Raw genomic sequence first — 21,537 nt, 5'->3', positions numbered from 1 at the left:
TGTAATAACAACTAGTACAGTAATGCAACCAAAATACAAAGTAGGGACAATGTAGTAGATACCTAAATTGAATATTAGAACCACAAAGTAGCAGCTACTCCACAAAGACAGATAATACCCCACTATGACATTCAGTTTGTTCCCAAGTAATTCCCACAGCTATCCAAACATTGGCTGCTGGTAGTTTCATGTCTAGAAAATTCATGAGTCTGTACATGCATATCTTGATGCATGTCCATACACACCATGTAAGCAAAAACTTTCAAGCCTAAAGTGCACTCCATTATACCTATTTACCAGGGGCGGATCCAGACTTATGGACAGGGGGGGTCAAAAATGAACTGAGGCACTACATTGTCTTTGGTTTGATAAGGTGAGACCAAAAAAAAAAAAGGTCACAGCCAGCTGACAATAGATGCCCACCTCACCAACCATGCATTTATAGCTGATAAAGTACATAAAAATCCTTAAATAGCTCACTACACACTGTTCTAGTTCTGTGACTGCTTTATTAGAGAGACTGCTCTATTAGAGTACCTCGATCTTGGTATACTAAAAATTTTTGGAGGAGGGGGTCATGAGCCCCCTTTGACCCCCCCTGTATCTGCCCCTGCTATTTACTGAGTAATACCCATGAAGGCTAGCTATTATTATCTGTTTTATTGTGTTTACTAGAAGTCAAAGTACACAATTCATTGCCCAACTTAAACATGCAATTAATGTTTACACAGTTAACTGCATGCTCAATCAAGAGTTAGCTAGAAAATCAGATCTTCTACTATAACTAACAATTACATAGTACAAACTAGTAGCTTGATTTTAAGTAATGCAAAATCAACTTGTTGTCACATGGACTTTATTGTAACACCCTAGTTTGTTTATGTTTAAAATCTGCTTGCATTGGGAATCAACAATATAAGGAGACATCAACATATATGACAAGATAAATTAAACACATGCACATCAAGACACACGATAGTGTGTCGTGCGGCCCAAGAAGCCGGCGTGCCACACCGTGAGTATATTGACAGGAAGAAAGAAAACGTCATTTTCACACATTTGTATCTCGGTGATACCTCATCCGATTGGAACCAAATTTACTGCAGGATTGCCCGCCAGCTGGGGGAGTCTACATTCCAAATTTGAAGGAAATCACTCAAGCCATTTCCGAGATACGAGTGGCCAAAGTGTCGTTTTTTTTTCTTCGTTTTTTTCTTCTTCGCCTTTTTGCACACTTGCAAAAATTGCTATAACAAGCAAACGCGTACTCCGATCGCCTTGAAATTTGGCACACAGAAAGGGAGTCCAAAGGCGAATCCTAGCATCAACTTTGGTACAAATCCGATGAATGGTTCAGGAGTTATGACCGATTATTCGCGTAAAACAAGATCGATTTGTTGTCACGCCTACAGGGTAAACCGCTTCATGGAATGAGTTGAAAATTGCTATGTAGATGGAGTAACCATCGTAGGAGTGCCTTTTGGTGGTTTAAAAGGAATCGAGATAAAGACCACGGAGATATGACACAAAATCCAACCTGTGTCACAATTACGCGATCGATTTTTAGGAATAAAAAAGTATTAGTTTTCACGCCTACTAGGCAAACCGCTTAGAGCAATGAGCTGAAAATCGGTGTATAGCTGGAATAATCTTCATAGAAAGTACTTGCAGTAGTACAGAAGAATCGGATTACAAACCACTGAGTTATGATTCGAAAGCCAACTCCGTGTAGCAAATGCGAGATCGAGATACTCTAATAGAACAGTCACCCTAATAGAGCATTTGGCTAATTTATTTACTCCATTATAGAATTTTATTACATCACAAGTTATTCTGTAGGGATTTCAGCTGCAAACAGTTAATCTTATAGACAGTTCAGCAAGAAGACAGTCACCATGTGGAGAGTTAAGCAAATATATCACTATAGAGATTCAGAACATTACAAGTCACACTGAAGAAAGTTCAGCTATAAACAAGTCATGCACCCTGTAGAGAATTCAGCTACAATTAAGTCACTCTCTAGAGAATTCAGCTACACACAAGTCACTGTGGAGAGAGTTCAGCTACAAACAAATTACCCTTTAGAGTGATCAGCAATGAACAAATCAACACAAATCTACCTGTAGAGAGATAAGCTAGAAACAAATCACCCTGTAGAGAGTTCAGCTACAAAAAATCACCCTGTAGAGACATCAGCTAGAAACCAGACACAATGTAAGGAGTTCAACTACAAGCAATCACCCTGTAGAGAGTTCAGCTAAAACAAATCAACCTGCAGAGAGATCAGCTACAAACAAATCACCTTATAGAGAGTTCAGCTACAAACAAATTACCCTGTAGAGAGATCAGCTACAAACAAATCACCCTGTAGAGAGATCAGCTACAAACTAGACACAATGTAAGGAGTTCAGCTACAAACAAATCACCCTGTAGAGAGTTCAGCTACAAACAAACCAACCTGTAGAGCGATCAGCTAGAAACAAATCACCCTGAAGAGAGGTCAGCTACAAAAAATCACCCTGTAGAGATATCAGCTAGAAACAAATCACCCTGAAGAGAGGTCAGTTACAAAAAATCACCTTGTAGAGAGATCAACTACAAACAAAACACTTTGCAGAGAGTTCAGCTACAAACAAATCAACCTGTAGAGAGATCATCTAGAAACAAATCAACCTGCAGAGTGATCAGCTACAAACAAATCAGCTTGTAGAGAGATCAGTTACACACAAATCAACCTGTAGAGAGATAAGCTAAAAACACATCACCCTGTAGAGAGTTCAGCTAAAACAAATCAATCTGCAGAGAGATCAGCTACATACAAATCACCATATAGATAGCTCAGCTACAAACAAATTATTTTGTAGAGAGATCGACTACAAACAAATCACCCTGCAGAGAGATCAGCTACACACAAATCAACTTGTATAGAGATCAGCTACAAACAAATCACCCTGTAGAGAGATCAGCTACAAACTAGACACAAAGTAAGGAGTTCAGCTACAAGCAAATTACCCTGTAGAGAGTTCATCTACAAACAAATCAACCTGTAGAGCAATCAGCTAGAAACAAATCACCCTGAAGAGAGGTCAGCTACAAAAAATCACCTTGTAGAGAGATCAGCTAGAAACAAATCACCCTGAGGAGAGGTAAGCTACAAGCAAAACACCCTGTAGAGAGTTCAGCAACAAAGAAACCACCATGTAGAGAGTTCAGCTGCAAACGAATCACCTAATAGAGAGTTCAACTACAAACAAATTACCTTGTAGAGAGATCGGCTACAAATTAATCAACCTGCAGAGAGATCAGCTACACTCAAATCAACTTGTAGAGAGATTAGCTACAAACAAATCACCCTGTAGAGAGATCAGCTAGAAACTAGACACAATGTAAGGAGTTCAGCTACAAGCAAATCACCCTTTAGTGAGTTCAGCTACAAACAAATCAACCTGCAGTGAGATCACCTACAAAAAAGCACCTTGTACAGAGTTCAGCTACAAACAAATTACCCTGTAGAGAGATTGGCTACAAACAAATCAACCTGTAGAAAGATCAGCTACACACAAATCACCCTGTAGAGAGATCAGCTAGAAACTAGACACAATGTAAGGAGTTCAGCTACAAGTAAATCACCCTGTAGAGATTTCAGCTAAAACAAATCAACCTGCAGAGAGATCAGCTACAAATAAATCACCTTATAGACAGTTCAGTTACAAACAAATTACCTTGTAGAGAGATCGGCTATAAATTAATCAACCTGCAGAGAGATCAGCTACACACAAATCAACTTGTAGAGAGATCAGCTACAAACAAATCACCCTGTAGAGAGATCAGCTAGAAACTAGACACAATGCAAGGAGTTCAGCTACAAGCAAAATCACCCTTTAGTGAGTTCAGCTGCAAACAAATCAACCTGCAGTGAGATCACCCACAAAAACGCACTTGTACAGAGTTCAGTTACAAACAAATTACCCTGTAGAGAGATCAGGTAGAAGAATTCACCTTGTAGAGAGTTCAGCAACAAAGAAACCACCATGTAGAGAGTTCAGCTGCAAACAAATCACCCAGTAGAAAGATCAGCTAGAAGAAGTTACCTTGTAGAGAGTTCAGTTACAAAGAAACCATTATATAGAGAGTTCAGCTACAAAGAAATTACCCCATAGAGAGTTCAGCTAGAAGAAGTCACCTTGTAAAGAGTTCAGCTACAAAGAAACCATCATGTACAGAGTTCAGCTACAAAGAAACCACCATGTAGAGTGTTTAGCTGCAAAAAATCACCTGTAGAGAGTTCAGCTAGAAACAAATCACCCTGTAGAGAGATCAGCTAGAAGAGGTCACCTTGTAGAGAGTTCAGCTGAAACCACCACATAAAGAGTTCAGCTGCAAATAAATCACTTGTAGAGAGTTCAGCTACAAGTAAATCCCCCTGTAGAGGGATCAGCTAGAAGAAGTCACCTTGTAGAGAGTTCAGCTACAAAGAAACCATCATGCAGAGAGTTCAGTTACAAACAAATCACCCTGTAGAGAGATCAGCTAGAAGAAGTTACCTTGTAGATAGTTCAGCTACAACAATTCACCCTGTAGAAAGATCAGCTAGAAGAAGTCACCTTGTAGAGTGTTCAGTTACAAAGAAACCATTATGTAGAGAGTTCAGCTGCAAACAAATCACTCTGTAGAGAGTTCAGCTACAAAGAAACCGCCATGTAGAGAGTTCAGCCTCAAACAAACCAGAATTCAACTACAACAAATCACCCTGTAGAGAAGAAGTTACCTTGTAGAGAGTTCAGCTACAAAGAAACCATCATGTAGGGAGTTCAGCTACAAAGAAACCACCATGTAGAGAGTTTAGCTGCAAACAAATCACCTGTAGAGAGTTCAGCTAGAAACAAATCACCCCGTAGAGAGATCAGCTGGATGTAGTCACCTTGTAGAGAGTTCAGCTACAAAGGAACCACCATGTAGAGAGTTCAGCTGCAAACAAATCACCCTGTAGAGAGTTCAGCTACAAAAGAAATCACCCTGTAGAGAGTTCAGCTAGACGAAGTCACCTTATAGAGAGTTCAGTTACAAAGAAACCATCATGTAGAGAGTTCAGCTACAAACAAACCACCATGTAGAGAGTTTAGCTGCAAACAAATCACCTGTAGAGAGTTCAGCTAGAAACAAATCACCCTGTAGAGAAACCAGCTAGAAGAGGTCACCTTGTAGAGAGTTCAGCTACAAAGAAACCATCCTGTATATAGTTCAGCTACATTTCAAGTCACCCAGTAGAGAGATCAACTGCAAATAAATATCCTGTGGGGAATAATGGGCATGTAATAAATATATGTATATAATTTGTATAATTACTAATAAAATCAAAAACAATTGAATCATTAAAAATCTTCTTTAAGCTCTTTTCTTCTTCCTGTGGTAAAGAAAAAACACATGGGTTAAAAAAGCCCCAAAGCCAGCCATAGGCCGGGTTTGCAGTATACAAATACAAAAAGAAGTGATATCTAATCAAAAACAGCCAAGCTGTAAAAAAAGGTGCGGCCCTCAAAAAGGCCAAGGTGAAAAAAAGATGTGAAATCCAAGGTGGCGGCCAAGAAATGGCTGTGATGGTAGGTTAATGGTTACATTTTAATAACGACAATTCAGGTGAATTTTGTGCCGCTTGGTCTTGGCACCAAATTCACCTGAATTATCGTTATTAAAATGTAACCATTAACCTACCATCACAGCCATTTCTTGGCCGCCACCTTGGATTTCACATCTTTTTTCACCTTGGCCTTTTTGAGGGCCGCACCTTTTTTTACAGCTTGGCTGTTTTTGATTAGATACATATATATACATATTACCTGCAAACATCTTTTCTATATCAGCAGCCAAAGCATGTAATTCTACAGCTGGTGAATTTAGACACTCTACCAACTGGTACCAATTAGCATCAGGATTACTCCGTAGCCAATACCAAAACATTTCTCTGCAACATGTTTTGTTGTCATTACTATTTGACTGGATGGCATCTAACTGTGACTCTTGTTCTTCTTTCAGTAGCTTCACTCCTAACTCATACCATTTTGGTGACACATGAGGAACTACCAAGTCAAGGACCTTCTTCTTTGTTGGCCTGGAGTTGGCTAAACAATAAAGTGCCGTATAGACATTTCAAGTTATACACGACACAACTATATTAACAGTTAGAACCACACTGGAGCATTACAATCTAATTGCAACAGCGTTGTTCTAATGTGTGAGGGCGTAAACATGATAGGATGACTGTTAAATACTACTATTTGTATATATACACATGCATACGCTTGTAGAGGTCACATAAAAAACAAAGTGATCCTGCTGCAGTGTATGTGCATATCCAATAACATGCCACTGTTACAATGACATCAAGACACATGGTAGTGTGTTGTGCGGCCCAAGAAGCCGGCGCGCCACACCGTGAGTATATTAACAGGAAGAAAGAAAACGCAATTTTCACACCTATGTAGCTCTGTGATCCCTAATCTGGTCGGAACCAAATTTGCTACAGATGTGCCGGCCAGTTAGGGGAGTGTACATGCCAAATTTGAAGAAAATCACTCCAGCCATTTCCGAGATACAAGCGAACAAAGTTTTATTTCAATTTCTTCATTTTTTTCATCTTCATTTTACACACTTCACAAAATCCACCATAAAACACAAATGCGTGCTCAGATCAGGCTGAATTTTGGCACACGTAAAGGGTTCATTACGGCAAATCTCCGTACCAACTTTGGTAGGAATCCGATGAACAATCACAGAGTTATGACTGATTATTTGTGTACAATAAGGTCGAAGGTCTGTCACGCCTACAGGGTAAGTCTCTTGGAGGAATCAGTTGAAAATTGATATGTAGATGGAGTGATCATTGTAGGAGTGCCTTTTTGTGGTTTGAAAGGAATCGAGAAAAAGACCATGGAGATATGACACAAAACCCAACCTGTGTCAAAATTATATGATCAATTTTTATGAATAAAAAACTATTAGTTTTCACATCTACCAGGCAAGCCGCTTAGAGCAATGAGCTGAAAATCAGTATGTAGCTGGAATAATCATCATAGAAAGTCCTTGCAGTAGTACAGAAGAATCGGATTACAAACCACTGAGTTATGATTCGAAACACAACTACATGTAGCAAATGCGAGACCAAGATACTCTAATAGAACAGTCACCATTATAAAGCATTCAGCTACGTTTTATAACTTACTCCATTATAGAATTATATTGCATTACAAGTTATTCTGTGGGGAATTCAGCTACAAACAGTTAATCTGATAGACAATTCAGCTACAGGCAAGTCACCCTGTAGAGAGTTCATCTTGAAACAAATCACCCGTAGAGAGATCAGCTAGAAGTCATCTTATAGAGAGTTCAACTACAAAGAAACCATCATGTAGAGAGCTCAGCTGCAAACAAATCGCCCTGTAGAGAGTTCAGCTACAAACAGATCACCCTGTAGAGATTACAGCTACAAACAAATCACCTTGTAGAGAGATCAGCTAGAAGAAGTTACCTTGTAGAGATAGTTCAGCTACAAAGAAACTACCATAATTATAAAGAATTCAGCTGCAAACAAATCACCTTGTACAGAGTTCAGCTACGAACAGATCACCCTGTAGAGAGTTCAGCTAGAAACAAGTCATCCTGTAGAGAGTTCAGTTACAAAGAAACCACCATGTAGAGAGTTCAGCTGCAAACAAATCATCCGGCAGAGAGATCAGCTAGAACAAGTCACTTTGTAGAAAGTTCAGGTACAAAGAAACAATCATGTAGAGAGTTCTGCTGCAAAACAAAAATCAATCACCCTGTAGAGAGTTCAGCTACGAAAATATCACCCTGTAGAGAGTTCAGCTAGAAGAAGTCACCTTATAGAGAGAATCCTGTAGAGAGTTCATTTACAAGCAAATCGCCCTGTATAGAGTTCGGCTACATTTCAAGGTACCCAGTAGAGAGACCAGCTGCAAACAAGTTATCCGTAGAGAATAATTGACATGTAATAACTGTATGTATTATATATATATATATTGTACATTTACTGATAAAATCTGAATTGATTAAAGTACTTAAAATATGCTTCATCTTTTTCTTCTTCTTGTGGTAAAGAAAAAAAGATAGGTTAAAAAGCCCCAAAGCCAGCCATAGGCCGGCTTTGGGATATACAAATACAAAAAGAAGTGAAATCTAATTCCAAAACAGCTAAGCTGTAAAAATAAGAGTGCGACCCTCAGAAAGGCTATGGTGAAAAAAGATGTGAAATTCAAGGTGGTGGCCAAGAAATGGCTGTGATGGTAGGTTAATGGTAAAAATTTTAATAACGACAATTCAGGTGAATTTTGTGCCGCTTGGTCTTGGCACCAAATTCACCTGAATTGTCGTTATTAAAATTTTTATCATTAACCTACCATCACAGCCATTTCTTGGCCACCACCTTGGATTTCACATCTTTTTGCACCATAGCCTTTCTGAGGGCCACACTCTTTTTTTACAGCTTAGCTGCTTTGGATTAGATACTCTTTAGCCATGGAATTATTGTGGTGGATCCAGGGGTTTCATGAAACCCCCTGTTTGGAAGAGCCTTAATATTACTTGATCACCTGCTGCCAAGTTTTACTCTAATGTAAAAGGTCTGAATCTGTCTCAGACTATTTTAGTGGTCATACGAAACCATTGAGGAAATTAATTATTTATTCCATTACCGCATTATAAGTACATTACATCGCATTTTTTAGCTTGAAAAGGTTTTATAGTGTAGCAAACTATACATAGAAAAAATGTTGTTAAACATGTATATGTACTGTATCTCTGTATAATTATGTTTCTTAATTGCTCCATATGCTTGTATTGTTAGATGACCTTAGCACCACAGGTTTAGGTTACCAACACACATGATAAGGCTAATCTTTTGTAGGGTTGAGTTCATTTATGATATGATATTTTACCACACTGCATGAGGCAGTGTGCAGTGTCTTATTTGGGTATAGTGGCGGACCTAGAACTCAAGGGTTTCGGTAGTTTCAACAGAAACCCCTTTCAGAATTGCACTATACAAATGGTGCTTGTTGTCTGTCAGAGTAAGACTGAAAGTCCACATTTATATTAATTTTTGTAGTGTCATATTGGAAAAATTTTGGGCTGCATAAAGGGCTTAGTTACTCATACTGCTAAGGCACCATGAAGATAGTATGAGGCCGGTTTTCTGGTCAATATTTCTTGTGTATCCCTAATATACAACCATACTGTGTGATGCAGGGTTTATAGAACACTTTTTTGGCTGTTTTTGACAAAAGTTTACAACTGCAAGTGTGGACAGATACCAAATAGCTGGAAATTTTCGAGGGACAAAACTTTTGCGAATTTTGCAAGTAATGATATGTAGCTCTGTGAAAATATAATCATGAAATGTTTAGGTTTATACTGTACAAATAGCTGTATTCTGTTTTCTAGACTTTCATGAATTAAATGAATTTAAAAATGTGAAAATCAGATTTTACAGTTTCGCGAAAGTTTCGTCGCTCGAAAATTTCTCACTATACGGTATAGAAATGAACACATATACACAGGTTTATTTTTTTGGAAAACAGTATCAGAAAACCAGGCACATTTCCACAGCCGGTTGCATGTGCCTGGCTTAAAAAAATAGGAAGTGGATATTGAACTGAAAGTCAGTTCGATAAGCCGTACTGGCTATTGAACCAACAGTAAAACATAGACAAAAAAAAGAGTCACTAAAATGAAAAAAAAACACACACACACAAAACTTATCCAGGGCTCAAACTGTGGACCGTTGGTGTGCTGTAGTACACCAGTGTGCTGTAGTACACCAGTGTGCTGTAGCACACCAGTGTGCTGTAGTACACCAGTGTGCTGTAGTACACCAGTGTGCTGTAGTACACCAGTGTGCTGTAGTACACCAGTGTGCTGTAGTACACCAGTGTGCTGTAGTACACCAGTGTGCTGTAGCACACCAGTGTGCTGTAGCACACCAGTGTGCTGTAGTACACCAGTGTGCTGTAGTACACCAGTGTGCTGTAGTACACCAGTGTGCTGTAGCACACCAGTGTGCTGTAGTACACCAGTGTGCTGTAGTACACCAGTGTACTAACCACTGTGCTACCACTGCTACCTACCAACTTCCATTACATTTCTATCTTATAAATGTGATGACTCAAGAAGTAAGTTGTACTATAGTAAGAACGTAACCTAAAGGTGAAGAAGAAACCAAAGCTGAACCTGACCCTAACTCAACCCTACCTACTTTTCGCGTCCTAAAGTCGCCACTACTAGACGCATCCCCTAAAGTCGAATGCTCAGGGTAACTACTAGACACGTGCCCTAATGTCAAATACTGGGGGCATACCAACCCCAATATACAACTAGTTGCTTGATACTCATGTAGATGGATGACTGTCAATTATTTTGTGTTATCCGCAAAAAACAAAATAAAAAACTTTTGGTTCAGTAAGCACTTCCAAAAAAAATAAATCAACTTTTAAAAATATATTTGCTCCAATAAACTGGGTAGGGAAAGGGTGGTAAGGCATGATATTGATCTGTAATTGCATACCAGACCCTTTGACCTTACAGAAGCGGACGTCACTAGACTATTATCCCACCATACAGTAGGTCCTCTCAGCTGAAATACTATCAGGCCTGGCAGTACATCCCCAGTTCTACTTAGCTCAGCTGTAACCGGCATTGCTATTATAATAAAAGTGCAATTCAGTAGTCGCATTCTAACAGCAAACAAGTCGTAAGTGCATAAGGCCACCAATTATAAATTCCTTGTTTCCTGTCACCTGCCCACATGGTAATTTTAGAGCCACATGCAAATTTATTATTGCATTTGATAGTCACATGACCTAAATATTACTACTGGCAGGGAGTTCAGTGGTCGTGTCATTGGGATGAGGACTAGGTTATTGAATAACTGGACTCTGACGTGAGTTTCTGATGTTATTTAGTGCATGGCATACAGCCAAATACTAGCAGTGAATCTCTTCAAGTAGCCATTGGTAAACTCAAGATGCACATCAACATGAGTCCTATTCTCAATCTGCTATTAATGTGTGAAACATTTGGAAAATTCATACTGCTGAAGTTGATGGTACAGAGTCAGGCTAGTAAGTACAGTACTAGCTAGCACGTGTCACCACAAGCATGGAATACCCAGTAGCTATACATAAATGCCTTTCTTGCTGCTCAGGAAACACTGCAAAACTTCAAATCTAAGCTTCTAGAGGTTTTAATCTCTTTCAAATTACAACTAACCTTGAATGTAGCTCTCCTGGATTTACGAGAAAAAAATTAATTTGGAGTTAATGGGCTTCCTTTAATATCCTTGATATTCAATAATAGATTATATAAATAATAGCCGCCCGCCTGGCGCATGGTACTCCCCCCGTATTTGCCTGACTAGGATGGGAAACAACGAATTTACAATTGTTGGCATTGTTGACCCGGCTATAAAGTCTAGAATACTGATGTGAGTAGCGCCACATCCTAAATTGTGCACGGCAGATGATGAATAAATATCGCTATAATGCGACCTTGTTTTATTAACTATAACAATAACTCACGATCTATCCGAGAATCTTTCGATGAAGTCTGCTGTTTCTGTTCCATCTATGTTCAAGAATTCACAAACGCCTGCAAATCAATTATCACATAATTGGTTGTCTGCGCGCTTAGAATTCAGCCCTTGAACTCGGACTATAATAGTAACTACACATTACTAGTTTTACTGATATTTTAATAGTGTGATGCGTTGAGTTGCATCAGCCAGTGTTTATTCTAGGGGGATCCCCCACCTTCATTTGACATCTCATACTATTTAAATTGCGAGTGACCGGCTCAGCCTATAGCTAGTTGCCTTCATACTGCCATATCAGGGGCGGATCCAGGGGGGGGGGGGGGCTTTGGGGGCTGAAGCCCACCCTTCATATTTAGGCTTTACTTGATCAATATGCTGAGTATTATAATGAAATTTTGTCTTAGCATAATTATATGACCACTAATAATACAAATACTCATAAAACCACCTTATAAACATCTTTCCAAGGTATTATCAGTGGATTTATGCTAAAGTTTATGCAACAAGGACCTGGATCAGCATTGGAGGTGTACAAGATCGAGATACTCTAATAGAGCAGTCAGCTAACTACTCTAATAGAACATTCACTGGAAACATGTAGTTGGTTCTGTTGTGGAATTTTTCCAACTCTGCCTGCGCCTATACATACAATGAAGTGCATTGGTTTGTTTAAAGGGCTTCATTCATCTACTTGTGTAGTTAATATGTATGACAATACTTAATTCAGGTACACAATTACCATTGAAAATGCTCTCAGATTCAATCTTGTATTGTTCAAATTTCAAAATTTTCCACTTTCAACATTCTTATTCTAACATGCACATATTCAGTGTTGTGCAATTGTGAGAGGGGTGCATCATGTACTTGGTTGTCTGTACCTACCCAAACTTTTCCATTAGCAAAATGCTTCAGAGAGCCATACCTATAATCTAAAGGCAGTATATCAAATATCTACAGGCAGAAAATATTATGAATTTTATGTGGAAATGTCTCCAAATTGCAGTATTTTAGCATCTATTTTTAAAAGTTTTCCTGGGGGGGCATGCCCCCAGACCCCCCTAGTTCCAGCATGCAACCTCTACCCAAGAGATTAGTACCTTGAGTTAGCCTCCCCTTTTATAAATCCTAGATCCGCCCCTGCATATATCTATAGCTACTGCTGAAAACGGCTCTTAGAGCAGATGCAGTTACCCACTACCATTAAATCTTCACAAAAATCAAGATGATTTCAATCCCATGCAGAGTGTTTATTATGCAAAATTTTACAAGGATAAACTGAATTGCACAAACATCACAATCTTAAAGATTCATTAGTAAAAATTTCCTAGGGTAGTTGTAACAATTCCTACAGAACAATGGTGTGGTTATTCAATATCTATATCTGAGAGTCTAAGTTTAACCAGTTTCTTAGCTGTTTTCTAAATAGTATAGCTAGTTATGGCTGACTTAACTAGCTCTACTGACTCCACCGGGCCCACCCAACTGACAGAAATCTTAATGTGTACTCATGACACAGCAGTCAGCCTTAAATTACTTAGTCTGACATCTATTTCAACTTTACATAGTTGTGAACTTGGACAAGCGTAGCTAGCTATCATACAGTTAGCTAGACTTTCACCTGGTCCTACACCATGATTCACTTCCAAAGGAGAAATAAACAGCTAAGTGATATTAGAAACTTCAATAACTTTCAAAGATCAAAGCATACTATGAATGCCTTGTTCTAAGGGGATTTGGTCAGGCCAAATGGTTGTTAAATATCCCCTTAGTAATTTATTTTCAATTTTGTCAAAAGACTGGGTTGTACAAAAGGACAAGCCCGCAAACCTACAGCTAGGTTATTGATTACATGATCAATAATTAAGTTGCTTATTAATAATGTCGATTGCTATTACTTAGCTATTGCACGCCTGCAATGTGAAAAATTAGTAGTGGATTTCACCACTAATTTTTACCTCAATACTCACTATTTTTAAGTAGTGACATTTTACAATTTCTGTAGTGATGCCGGGGCGTTCATTACATTAGTGAATGTCACTACATGGTAGTGATGGTCACTACAAAAGTAGTAGTGAAGGTCACTACACAAAAATGAGTATTGTGACAGACAATAGTGGTGACCGTCACTAGTTCGCTTTTACTGTGTTACTACAAGATCACCCCTGCCCAGCTCTGAAATTATTTCTGAAAGATGGAATGTTGCCTGCTGAATATTGAAAGCTTAAGGTTGCAATAAAAATAATGTAACAAAAGTTCATGTGAGGTTTACAGAAATCCAATTTACCAATTTTGAAATAAAGGAACTGAAATTGAAAGATGAAATTAATAAGGCAGTCATCTAGTCTACAGAACAGCACTTACTAAGTTTTCCAGGTGACAATTGCTACAGTGACCTTGTGGCTATATAATGCCAAGATAATACTCTGTCAGTATTCTCTTCTCTCTGAAGATCAGTGACTTGGACTTTGCATTCTTTAAGTTATTGTAGTTATGCTTAATTTTATACTTGTAAAAAAATTCATAAGGTGCAAATCCCTTATAAAGTTTAAAGCATGTATGCATGTGGATACAGAATCCAGGCCTTATCAAAAACTGGACAAAGTTATTAAAGTTGAGAAACAGCTCAGCTTCATTTTCCTCACATGCACATACCACTGCGTCATTTGTCAATAAAGTCTATAGTGTATGTCTTATGTTTGTGTACCTGTGCAAGCATGCATGACGTACATGCTTTGTGTGTGTGTGTGTGTGTGTGTGTGTGTGTGTGTGTGTGTGTGTGTGTGTGTGTGTGTGTGTGTGTGTGTGTGTGTGTGTGTGTGTGTGTGTGTGTGTGTGTGTGTGTGTGTGTGTGTGTGTGTGTGTGTGTGTGTGTGTGTGTGTGTGTGTGTGTGTGTGTGTGTGTGTGTGTGTGTGTGTGTGTGTGTGTGTGTGTGTGTGTGTGTGTGTGTGTGTGTGTGTGTGTGTGTGTGTGTGTGTGTGTGTGTGTGTGTGTGTGTGTGTGTGTGTGTGTGTGTGTGTGTGTGTGTGTAATTATAGCTTATATAGCTAGAGGTCGTGCTGTTTAAAAACAGGTTGAATGCCAGCAAAGAAAATCCTGGATCTCAAGCTGTGTGGCTCCTCAGGAACTTGCCACCTCAACTGCAAGCTGTCTGTGGATCAAGTTACATACCACATTCTTATTTCTACATAGTAGTAGTGATAAATATTCTCAAGTCTTAGTTACACTGATAAGTTCAATGTTTTTGAAATTTTGAGCCCTAATTATACAGTATAGAACTGGATCTCATTCAGTTGTGTACACACATCCAGCTCACTTTTGCAGTATGAAACACAGCAAAAATCATGTATCATGCTAAGTAAGTGTCATTTAGCATAAAAATCAGCCTGGAAAATCACGTATTGGTCGGTCCCAAGATGTCCTAGTTACACTGGTTTCACTGTATATACATAAGCAGGTAGGTATAGTAGTACACATTGAACTGAATCCTGAGAAAAACATTATCATAACAAAGGAAATTAGTGGTGACAATAAAGCTGCGAAGAGCAGATTTATGCAGTTTAGCACAATGGCAACTTTGAGGAAGTCCAAAACCCAGTACCAGGCTGTGGATTTCTATCTCATAAAAAGTTTATGGAAAATGTTGATGCATGATAAAGCACCGGTATCTGGCATAGGTCTATGCTGTAGGCTAATGCATTGAACAAAATGATGTCAGCATAATTAGTTATAATAAGCACAAAATTTGCATTGGGGTCTATGCTGTAGGCTAATGCATTGAACAAAATGATGTCAGCATAATTAGTTATAATAAGCACAAAATTTGCATTGGGCATTAGAGAAGTTGAAATTCTGCACATTGTGCATAATGTAGATTGGCATGGTCTAACAAAAATCAGATTTACTGCTAGCTGTGAAGGGAAGAGTAGCTAAAGATTGATACACTCCATACACTATAATGTCGAGTATTTTCATTAGAACCTTGTATTAGACACTCTAAGCATTCAAGATCCAATTTTCTATGAGCATATTTTTAATTTGGACACAACTGGGCATAATAAGTGTATAACAGGTGAATTTGCTCAAAAGCACGATAGAGCATAATGGGCTAGGATCAGGCCTAAGCATAATCTGGCAAGTGAAGGAAAAGATTTTAATGGATCTGGCACAAATTTGCTACTATTTTTAAAAAAAAAATAATTTTATTCACAAGGTATTACACTGTTCGATGAATCAGCTCAATACAAACATTGCTGTTTAAAAATTTATCATGTTTGTAAATATAAGCAAATATTAGAAGAAGTGAATACTGTATAAAGCACAATGGTAAACTAATTATCCGTTTGGTTATTTTCTCATCTGTCAATGCATCATAATATTGTAGTTTCAATCAATGGTGAAGTGTTTGATGAATGGAGTCAGTCACTGACACAATCAATGTGTTGGGAAATTACTGATGTCTGTGCATTTTCTCAGCCATTATACAGTAACTAGGACCTAAGCATAGTTTAATACACCTACACTGAAGCTGGTGTATTAAGCATACCTTGGGACCAGATTATCAATAATAGGTGGCATGATTATACAGGTCAGTTTTACACTCTAAAGGACAGTTACATTGATATCAGCTCCAGATTCTTATACTAAACCATAATACTATAATTAGCCATATTAACGAGGTCGGCTCGTACACTGTGATTTCCTTCCCAAATGTGTAATGGTGTCAATTCCTTGTTGAATCAAGCATGTAATGGAGGCAGCTTAGTTGATGGTGAACAGTTTTTGTCTGCTGGTTGATAATTTTGGTACTGTATATAGTAGATACATAAGTGCACGTGCAGTAGACCTTTACGTACATAATTATCTAAACACTTGTTCAGCAAAATGTTATATGTGACACGGTCTGGCAAAATAAGGCATGAGGCCACAAACCATGCAATAGGTCATAGCTCATTACTGAAACAGAATATTAAATGCTTAATAATTATGAGTTGAAAATTGCATGGCAACATAACTATATATGTAGTATATTGCCATTAAAAAATGCAAGTATTAAAATTTGGCAAGTTTATGTACACACATGCCCTATTTTTGCAGGCCCAGTCATGACTTGCACAATGCATCCAAAGCACTTCCATTTTTTACACAAATTTAGTGTAAAAAGTCTAAAAATCAGTCTTGTGACTAATGTTCCAGTGTGGCAAGTTCTGACCATGCAAACACGATACAGTGGAGCCTGTTAATTAGACAGGAAACTTGAAAATGAACTAGTACCTGAACTGCATAGTATACTGTATCTGAACACTTGGTAATGCATGGTCCTATAGCAGCTATCATCTGTTATATATGTGTGCAGTATATCAATGTGCAATATCAAGACTCAAGGGCAGTCTTAGCCCATTGGCATAATTATCTTAGCTTTTTATTCGGAAAAAGAAAGGTATGAAAGGGATAAAATGTGACTGGATTTGCGAAAAGAGGTTTACCACACACATCAAATATACCACCTTTGATGACTCATAACTTCAGATTGAAAAGGCTATTGACTTGAAATTTAGTCAGTAGTGAGCACCTGTATAGCTTAGAGGGTGGAGAAAATTGCAGGTTAATGTGTGTCTTTGTCACTAAGCCATGGTCTTTCAAGTTCATAGAATTGGATGTGTGTGGAAGACCCCTTTTCGCAATTCTGGTCACAAATAAAGATTGGTATGATCTGACACAAGCATATGCCCCCTGTACAAAAAGCTTTCTAGCTAGCTTTTACAAATGTGCACAATGTACAGCCTCTCATGGGTCTGTACATGTGCTAGGCCTGGGTCAGATACTGTATGTTCAAAATTTTTCCCAAAATGCTTTCAGGAATTTTCCAATTTTTTACCTATATGCTCTTCAGTGTTCCCATTATGCTTGCATTATGCATTACTTAGCATTGGTCTGTTGTATCCACAAAAGCATTATGCCAATAACATCATATAATTAGTAATACTAATGGTACGGTATAATAAAAAAAGCAAAACAAAATGCAGGGCACAACTTAATTGTCAGATGGCACAATGTCTGATCTTGGAAGCTCAAAAGTGGAACAGCATTCTGCATATAATGTAGCTATGTATAACTTTTAAAATAAAATGAATATCAAGTCGAACAAATTTGAAACATACTCAAACTGAGTGGTCATCTCATTGTGTTTGGTTGTTGAGTTTCCTGTACAATTAACTAAATTTTAGAAAACATACTTATTTTTGCCTATAAACATCTAAGCACTTGATTATTGGATGAGTAGCAAATGGTGTAAGCCATGCAGCTACCTAAAATTATTATGGAGGTCATCTCACACTAATTTACTTGCAACCACACTATATATAAAACATGCAAAATATTGGCATCTCAGAGCTTCTATACTTTTTTTACAGGTAACTATGTTCCCACTGTTCTCCTGACTCCTCATGAATATACTAATGCATACCAAACACATTTGATAGCCCATTTTGACCAGCTAATCTTAGCCTGCAAGTTTAGTGACTGCCACTAAAAATCCAGTGATGCCACATATTTCACTACTAATAATATTTTTCTAGTCCTGTAGCCAGTATTGTATAATAATATTATTATGCCAGATATTACCAGCCCATATACATATAACCAGTAATCAGTTTGTTTATCAATTCTCTTCCTACCACTAGCTATATCTTGCAGGTAGTCACCCTGTTCAGGGGCAGATCCAGGGGGGGGGGACTTTGGGGGCTGAAGTCCCCCCCCCCCCCCCCCCCCCCCCTTCATATTTAGGCTTTACTTGATCAATATGCTGAGTATTATAATGAAATTTTGTCTTAGCATAATTATATGATCACTAATAATACAAATACTCATAAAATTACCTTATAAACATCTTTCCAAGGTATTATCAGTGGATTTATGCTAAAGTTTATGTAACAAGGACCCGGATCAGCATTGGAGGTGTACAAGATCGAGATACTCTAATAGAGCAGTCAGCTAACTACTCTAATAGAACATTCACTGGAAACATGTAGTTGGTTCTGTTATGAAATTTTTCCAAATCTGCCAGCACCTATACATACAATGAAGTGCATTGGTCTGTTTAAAGGGCTTCTTTCATCTACTAGTGTAGTTAATATGTATGGCAATACTTAATTCAAGTACACAATTTCCATTGAAAATGCTCTCAGATTCAATCTTGTATTGTTCAAATTTCAAAATTTTCCACTTTCAACATTCTTAATAATTCTAACATGCACCTATTCAGTATTGTGCAATTGTGAGAGGGGTGCATCATGTACTTGGTTGTCTGTACCTACCAAACTGTTCCATTAGCAAAATGTTTCAGAGAGCCATACCTATAATCTAAAGGCAGTATATAAAATATCTACAGGCAGAAAATATTATGAATTTTATGTGGAAATGTCTCCAAATTGCAGTATTTTAGCATCTATTTTTCAAAATTTTCCTGGGGGGGCATGCCCCCAGTCCCCCCTAGTTCCAGCATGAAAATTTGCACACCTCTACCCAACCTTGAGTTAGCCCCCCCCCCTTTTACAAATCCTAGATCCGCCCCTGCTGTTGATATTAAAACCCTGAGTGTGAAGAACCCAGACCCACAAGTGACTTCAATGATCCCCAGATAATTTGAAAAAAATCTACATGTGATGATGTACTGAGCTCAGTTCATATGCAGTGGTGACTGACATGCATGTCCAGCTACAGTGCAACTATATAGCTAATATTCAGGGGAGAATTTAAGATTTCTCAAGTAATAATAAGCTAAACATCTATATATAGTAGGGCTATAAACAAGTGGCAACTGGTTCATACATCTATAGCTATAGTCCAAAGCATACAACTAGTGGTACAGTGTGCTTATTCGGGGTGATCTGAAGGCATGCTCCACATAAAATGTTTTCCAAATATAACCTTCTGAGATTGAATTTGGTAATAATTTTGACTGAGCAAGTAAAATCACTATTCTCTAGCAGTAGCAGTAATCCTGTATTTAAGTTTAAAGTTGAATTTCAAGTGGTCAGAACTGAATTTTTCCATTGATGCAAAATGAAAACTGGCTTTACCAGCAATATTACAGAATCTATATGTTGCAATGGCTTTCAAAGAGCTTTCAATTTATTTTCACCAGGGATGCATATGGGCAATAAACTTACAGTAATTAGGAATTCTAATTGCATCTTCTTTGGAAAATTGGAGTTTAAGACAATGATGTACATACACAAGCATATACTCCTATAATACTTTCAAATGGAACATGCAAGTATATAGAAGGGAAGGGATGTATACAGTGGTCACAATGAGTTTTGTTCTGGAGTTATTTAAAATGTAGAAAATGTGTGGAACTTGATTAAGTAAAGGCACAGCTACTAGATACGGTAGCCTGTTAACTTTGCAGATGCTTAAAATTTCACTAGAATTAACACGATGTTTTAGTTGCAAGAAAATAAGCATTTCAACCCAAGCATCAAGTTTGTATCTATAAATGAAATTACCCACTGCATAAACCATTATGAACCACAGCCATTACATAAAATACTTTTGAGCACTGAATTGGTATACGTATGTCAGGATGTTCAGATATAAAGCCATTCAAATGTGGAATTTTTTACCATCTGTAGCTGAGCTTAAGGAAATTGGCACACAATTATGCTGATTTCTACATCGGTACTAGAACATTCATACTACAATCAATGGACCAATTCTTTGTTTTAGTGTTGTTCTTGTTTTTGTACTTGTTTTGTGTTGTCAGTTAATTGTCTCTATACATGTATCTGTTGTAAACGTCTTTTTTTTACTCCTGTCCAACAAGGAAGAACGGCTTTTCCAATTATTTAAGGGTTAAATTAAATATCAATCAATCAATCAATCAATCAATCAGTCAATCAATCAGTGTTTGGCACAATGGTGGGTTGATGGCAGTGCACATGCATATAGATGAAAGGGAAGAGGTTCAATTTCAGCTTACGGCACTGGTCTTTGTGCTCCTTTCAGTTTTAGTGATAGCTAGAGTTCTATTAGAGTAGCTATAGTTTACTGTTCTATTAGAGTATTTTGTATATATAGCAGCTTTAGGCCACTCCAAGTCATACCTTAGTTTCTGGTCACTCCCAAGCCTACAAATGGATGCGGGCGGGCGGATGATCAGGACTTCAGGACTATAGACTCTATTGTGACAATATACTGTATGGTATTATTATTTGCTCAATTTAGCAAATTCATGTTGATTTTGTTTTTAGTCAAACTTAACCAACAACATAAGTAGTTGTGCTTCGGCAAAAAATGCACTAGGAAAGTTGTTGATGGATCATCGCTAGCTATACACTGATGTATAGCATTTAAGTATATTTATTTATTTATTTAGAATATACTATAGGAAATGTTTTGCTCATGTAGCTACTTATGCTTTCCAAGTGAAATAAATGTCTCATTAGCTATGTCAGGAAAGTATTACTATGACTTATAGCTAAGTTGTTCAAATGATCATGATCCAAAATGAAATTTAACTTCTATTTTCACATTAGAAATTCTTCATTCAAATGTGAAGTCTTAGCCCACTAGCTATGTGTTTCCAGCCTTCTATTCAGCAAACCTTGAGAAAAGTAACTGTCAAAGTTTTGAGTCATTGAGTGCTCCAGACTAGTGTTTTTTAGTGATCATCTGGGAATGTTTAAACTATAAGGGTTTCTACTTGCCAATCTAATTATATTTTTAGTTATGGAAAAGTTTAAGTTTAAGCTCACCGAATGTTGTCGACTTTCCATACCCCTGTAGTGTTCAGTGATAAGGAATTTGAAGTTACTAGACTAATCATTAGAGGACTACATTTGAATTATAAAGTTAAAGCTATGGCCCATCTGCATGGACTAGTAGTTAATGCTACTGAAATTACTTTGGTTACAGAAGCATTAGTAACAGTTAT

The 21,537-nt window shown here is 37.8% G+C and overlaps 1 protein-coding gene across 1 annotated transcript in view; it reads right to left on the bottom strand.

Moving 5' to 3' along the window:
- Window positions 1–11,676, bottom strand: part of LOC136257833 (uncharacterized) — a 102,652-nt gene extending 90,976 nt beyond the window's left edge. The window contains exons 1-2 of the mRNA XM_066051132.1: window positions 11,589–11,676; window positions 5,838–6,119 (exon numbers count right to left, since the gene is read on the bottom strand). Coding sequence (XP_065907204.1) covers window positions 5,838–6,119; window positions 11,589–11,634 — 328 coding nt within the window. The 5' untranslated portion in view covers window positions 11,635–11,676. The remainder of the gene's footprint in view (window positions 1–5,837; window positions 6,120–11,588) is intronic.
- Window positions 11,677–21,537: the final 9,861 nt, after the last annotated feature.

This window comes from Dysidea avara, chromosome 6 (assembly GCF_963678975.1).
Source record: "Dysidea avara chromosome 6, odDysAvar1.4, whole genome shotgun sequence".
NCBI classification, from domain to species: Eukaryota; Metazoa; Porifera; class Demospongiae; order Dictyoceratida; family Dysideidae; genus Dysidea; species Dysidea avara.
This window is presented reverse-complemented; position numbering and strand designations above follow the sequence as displayed.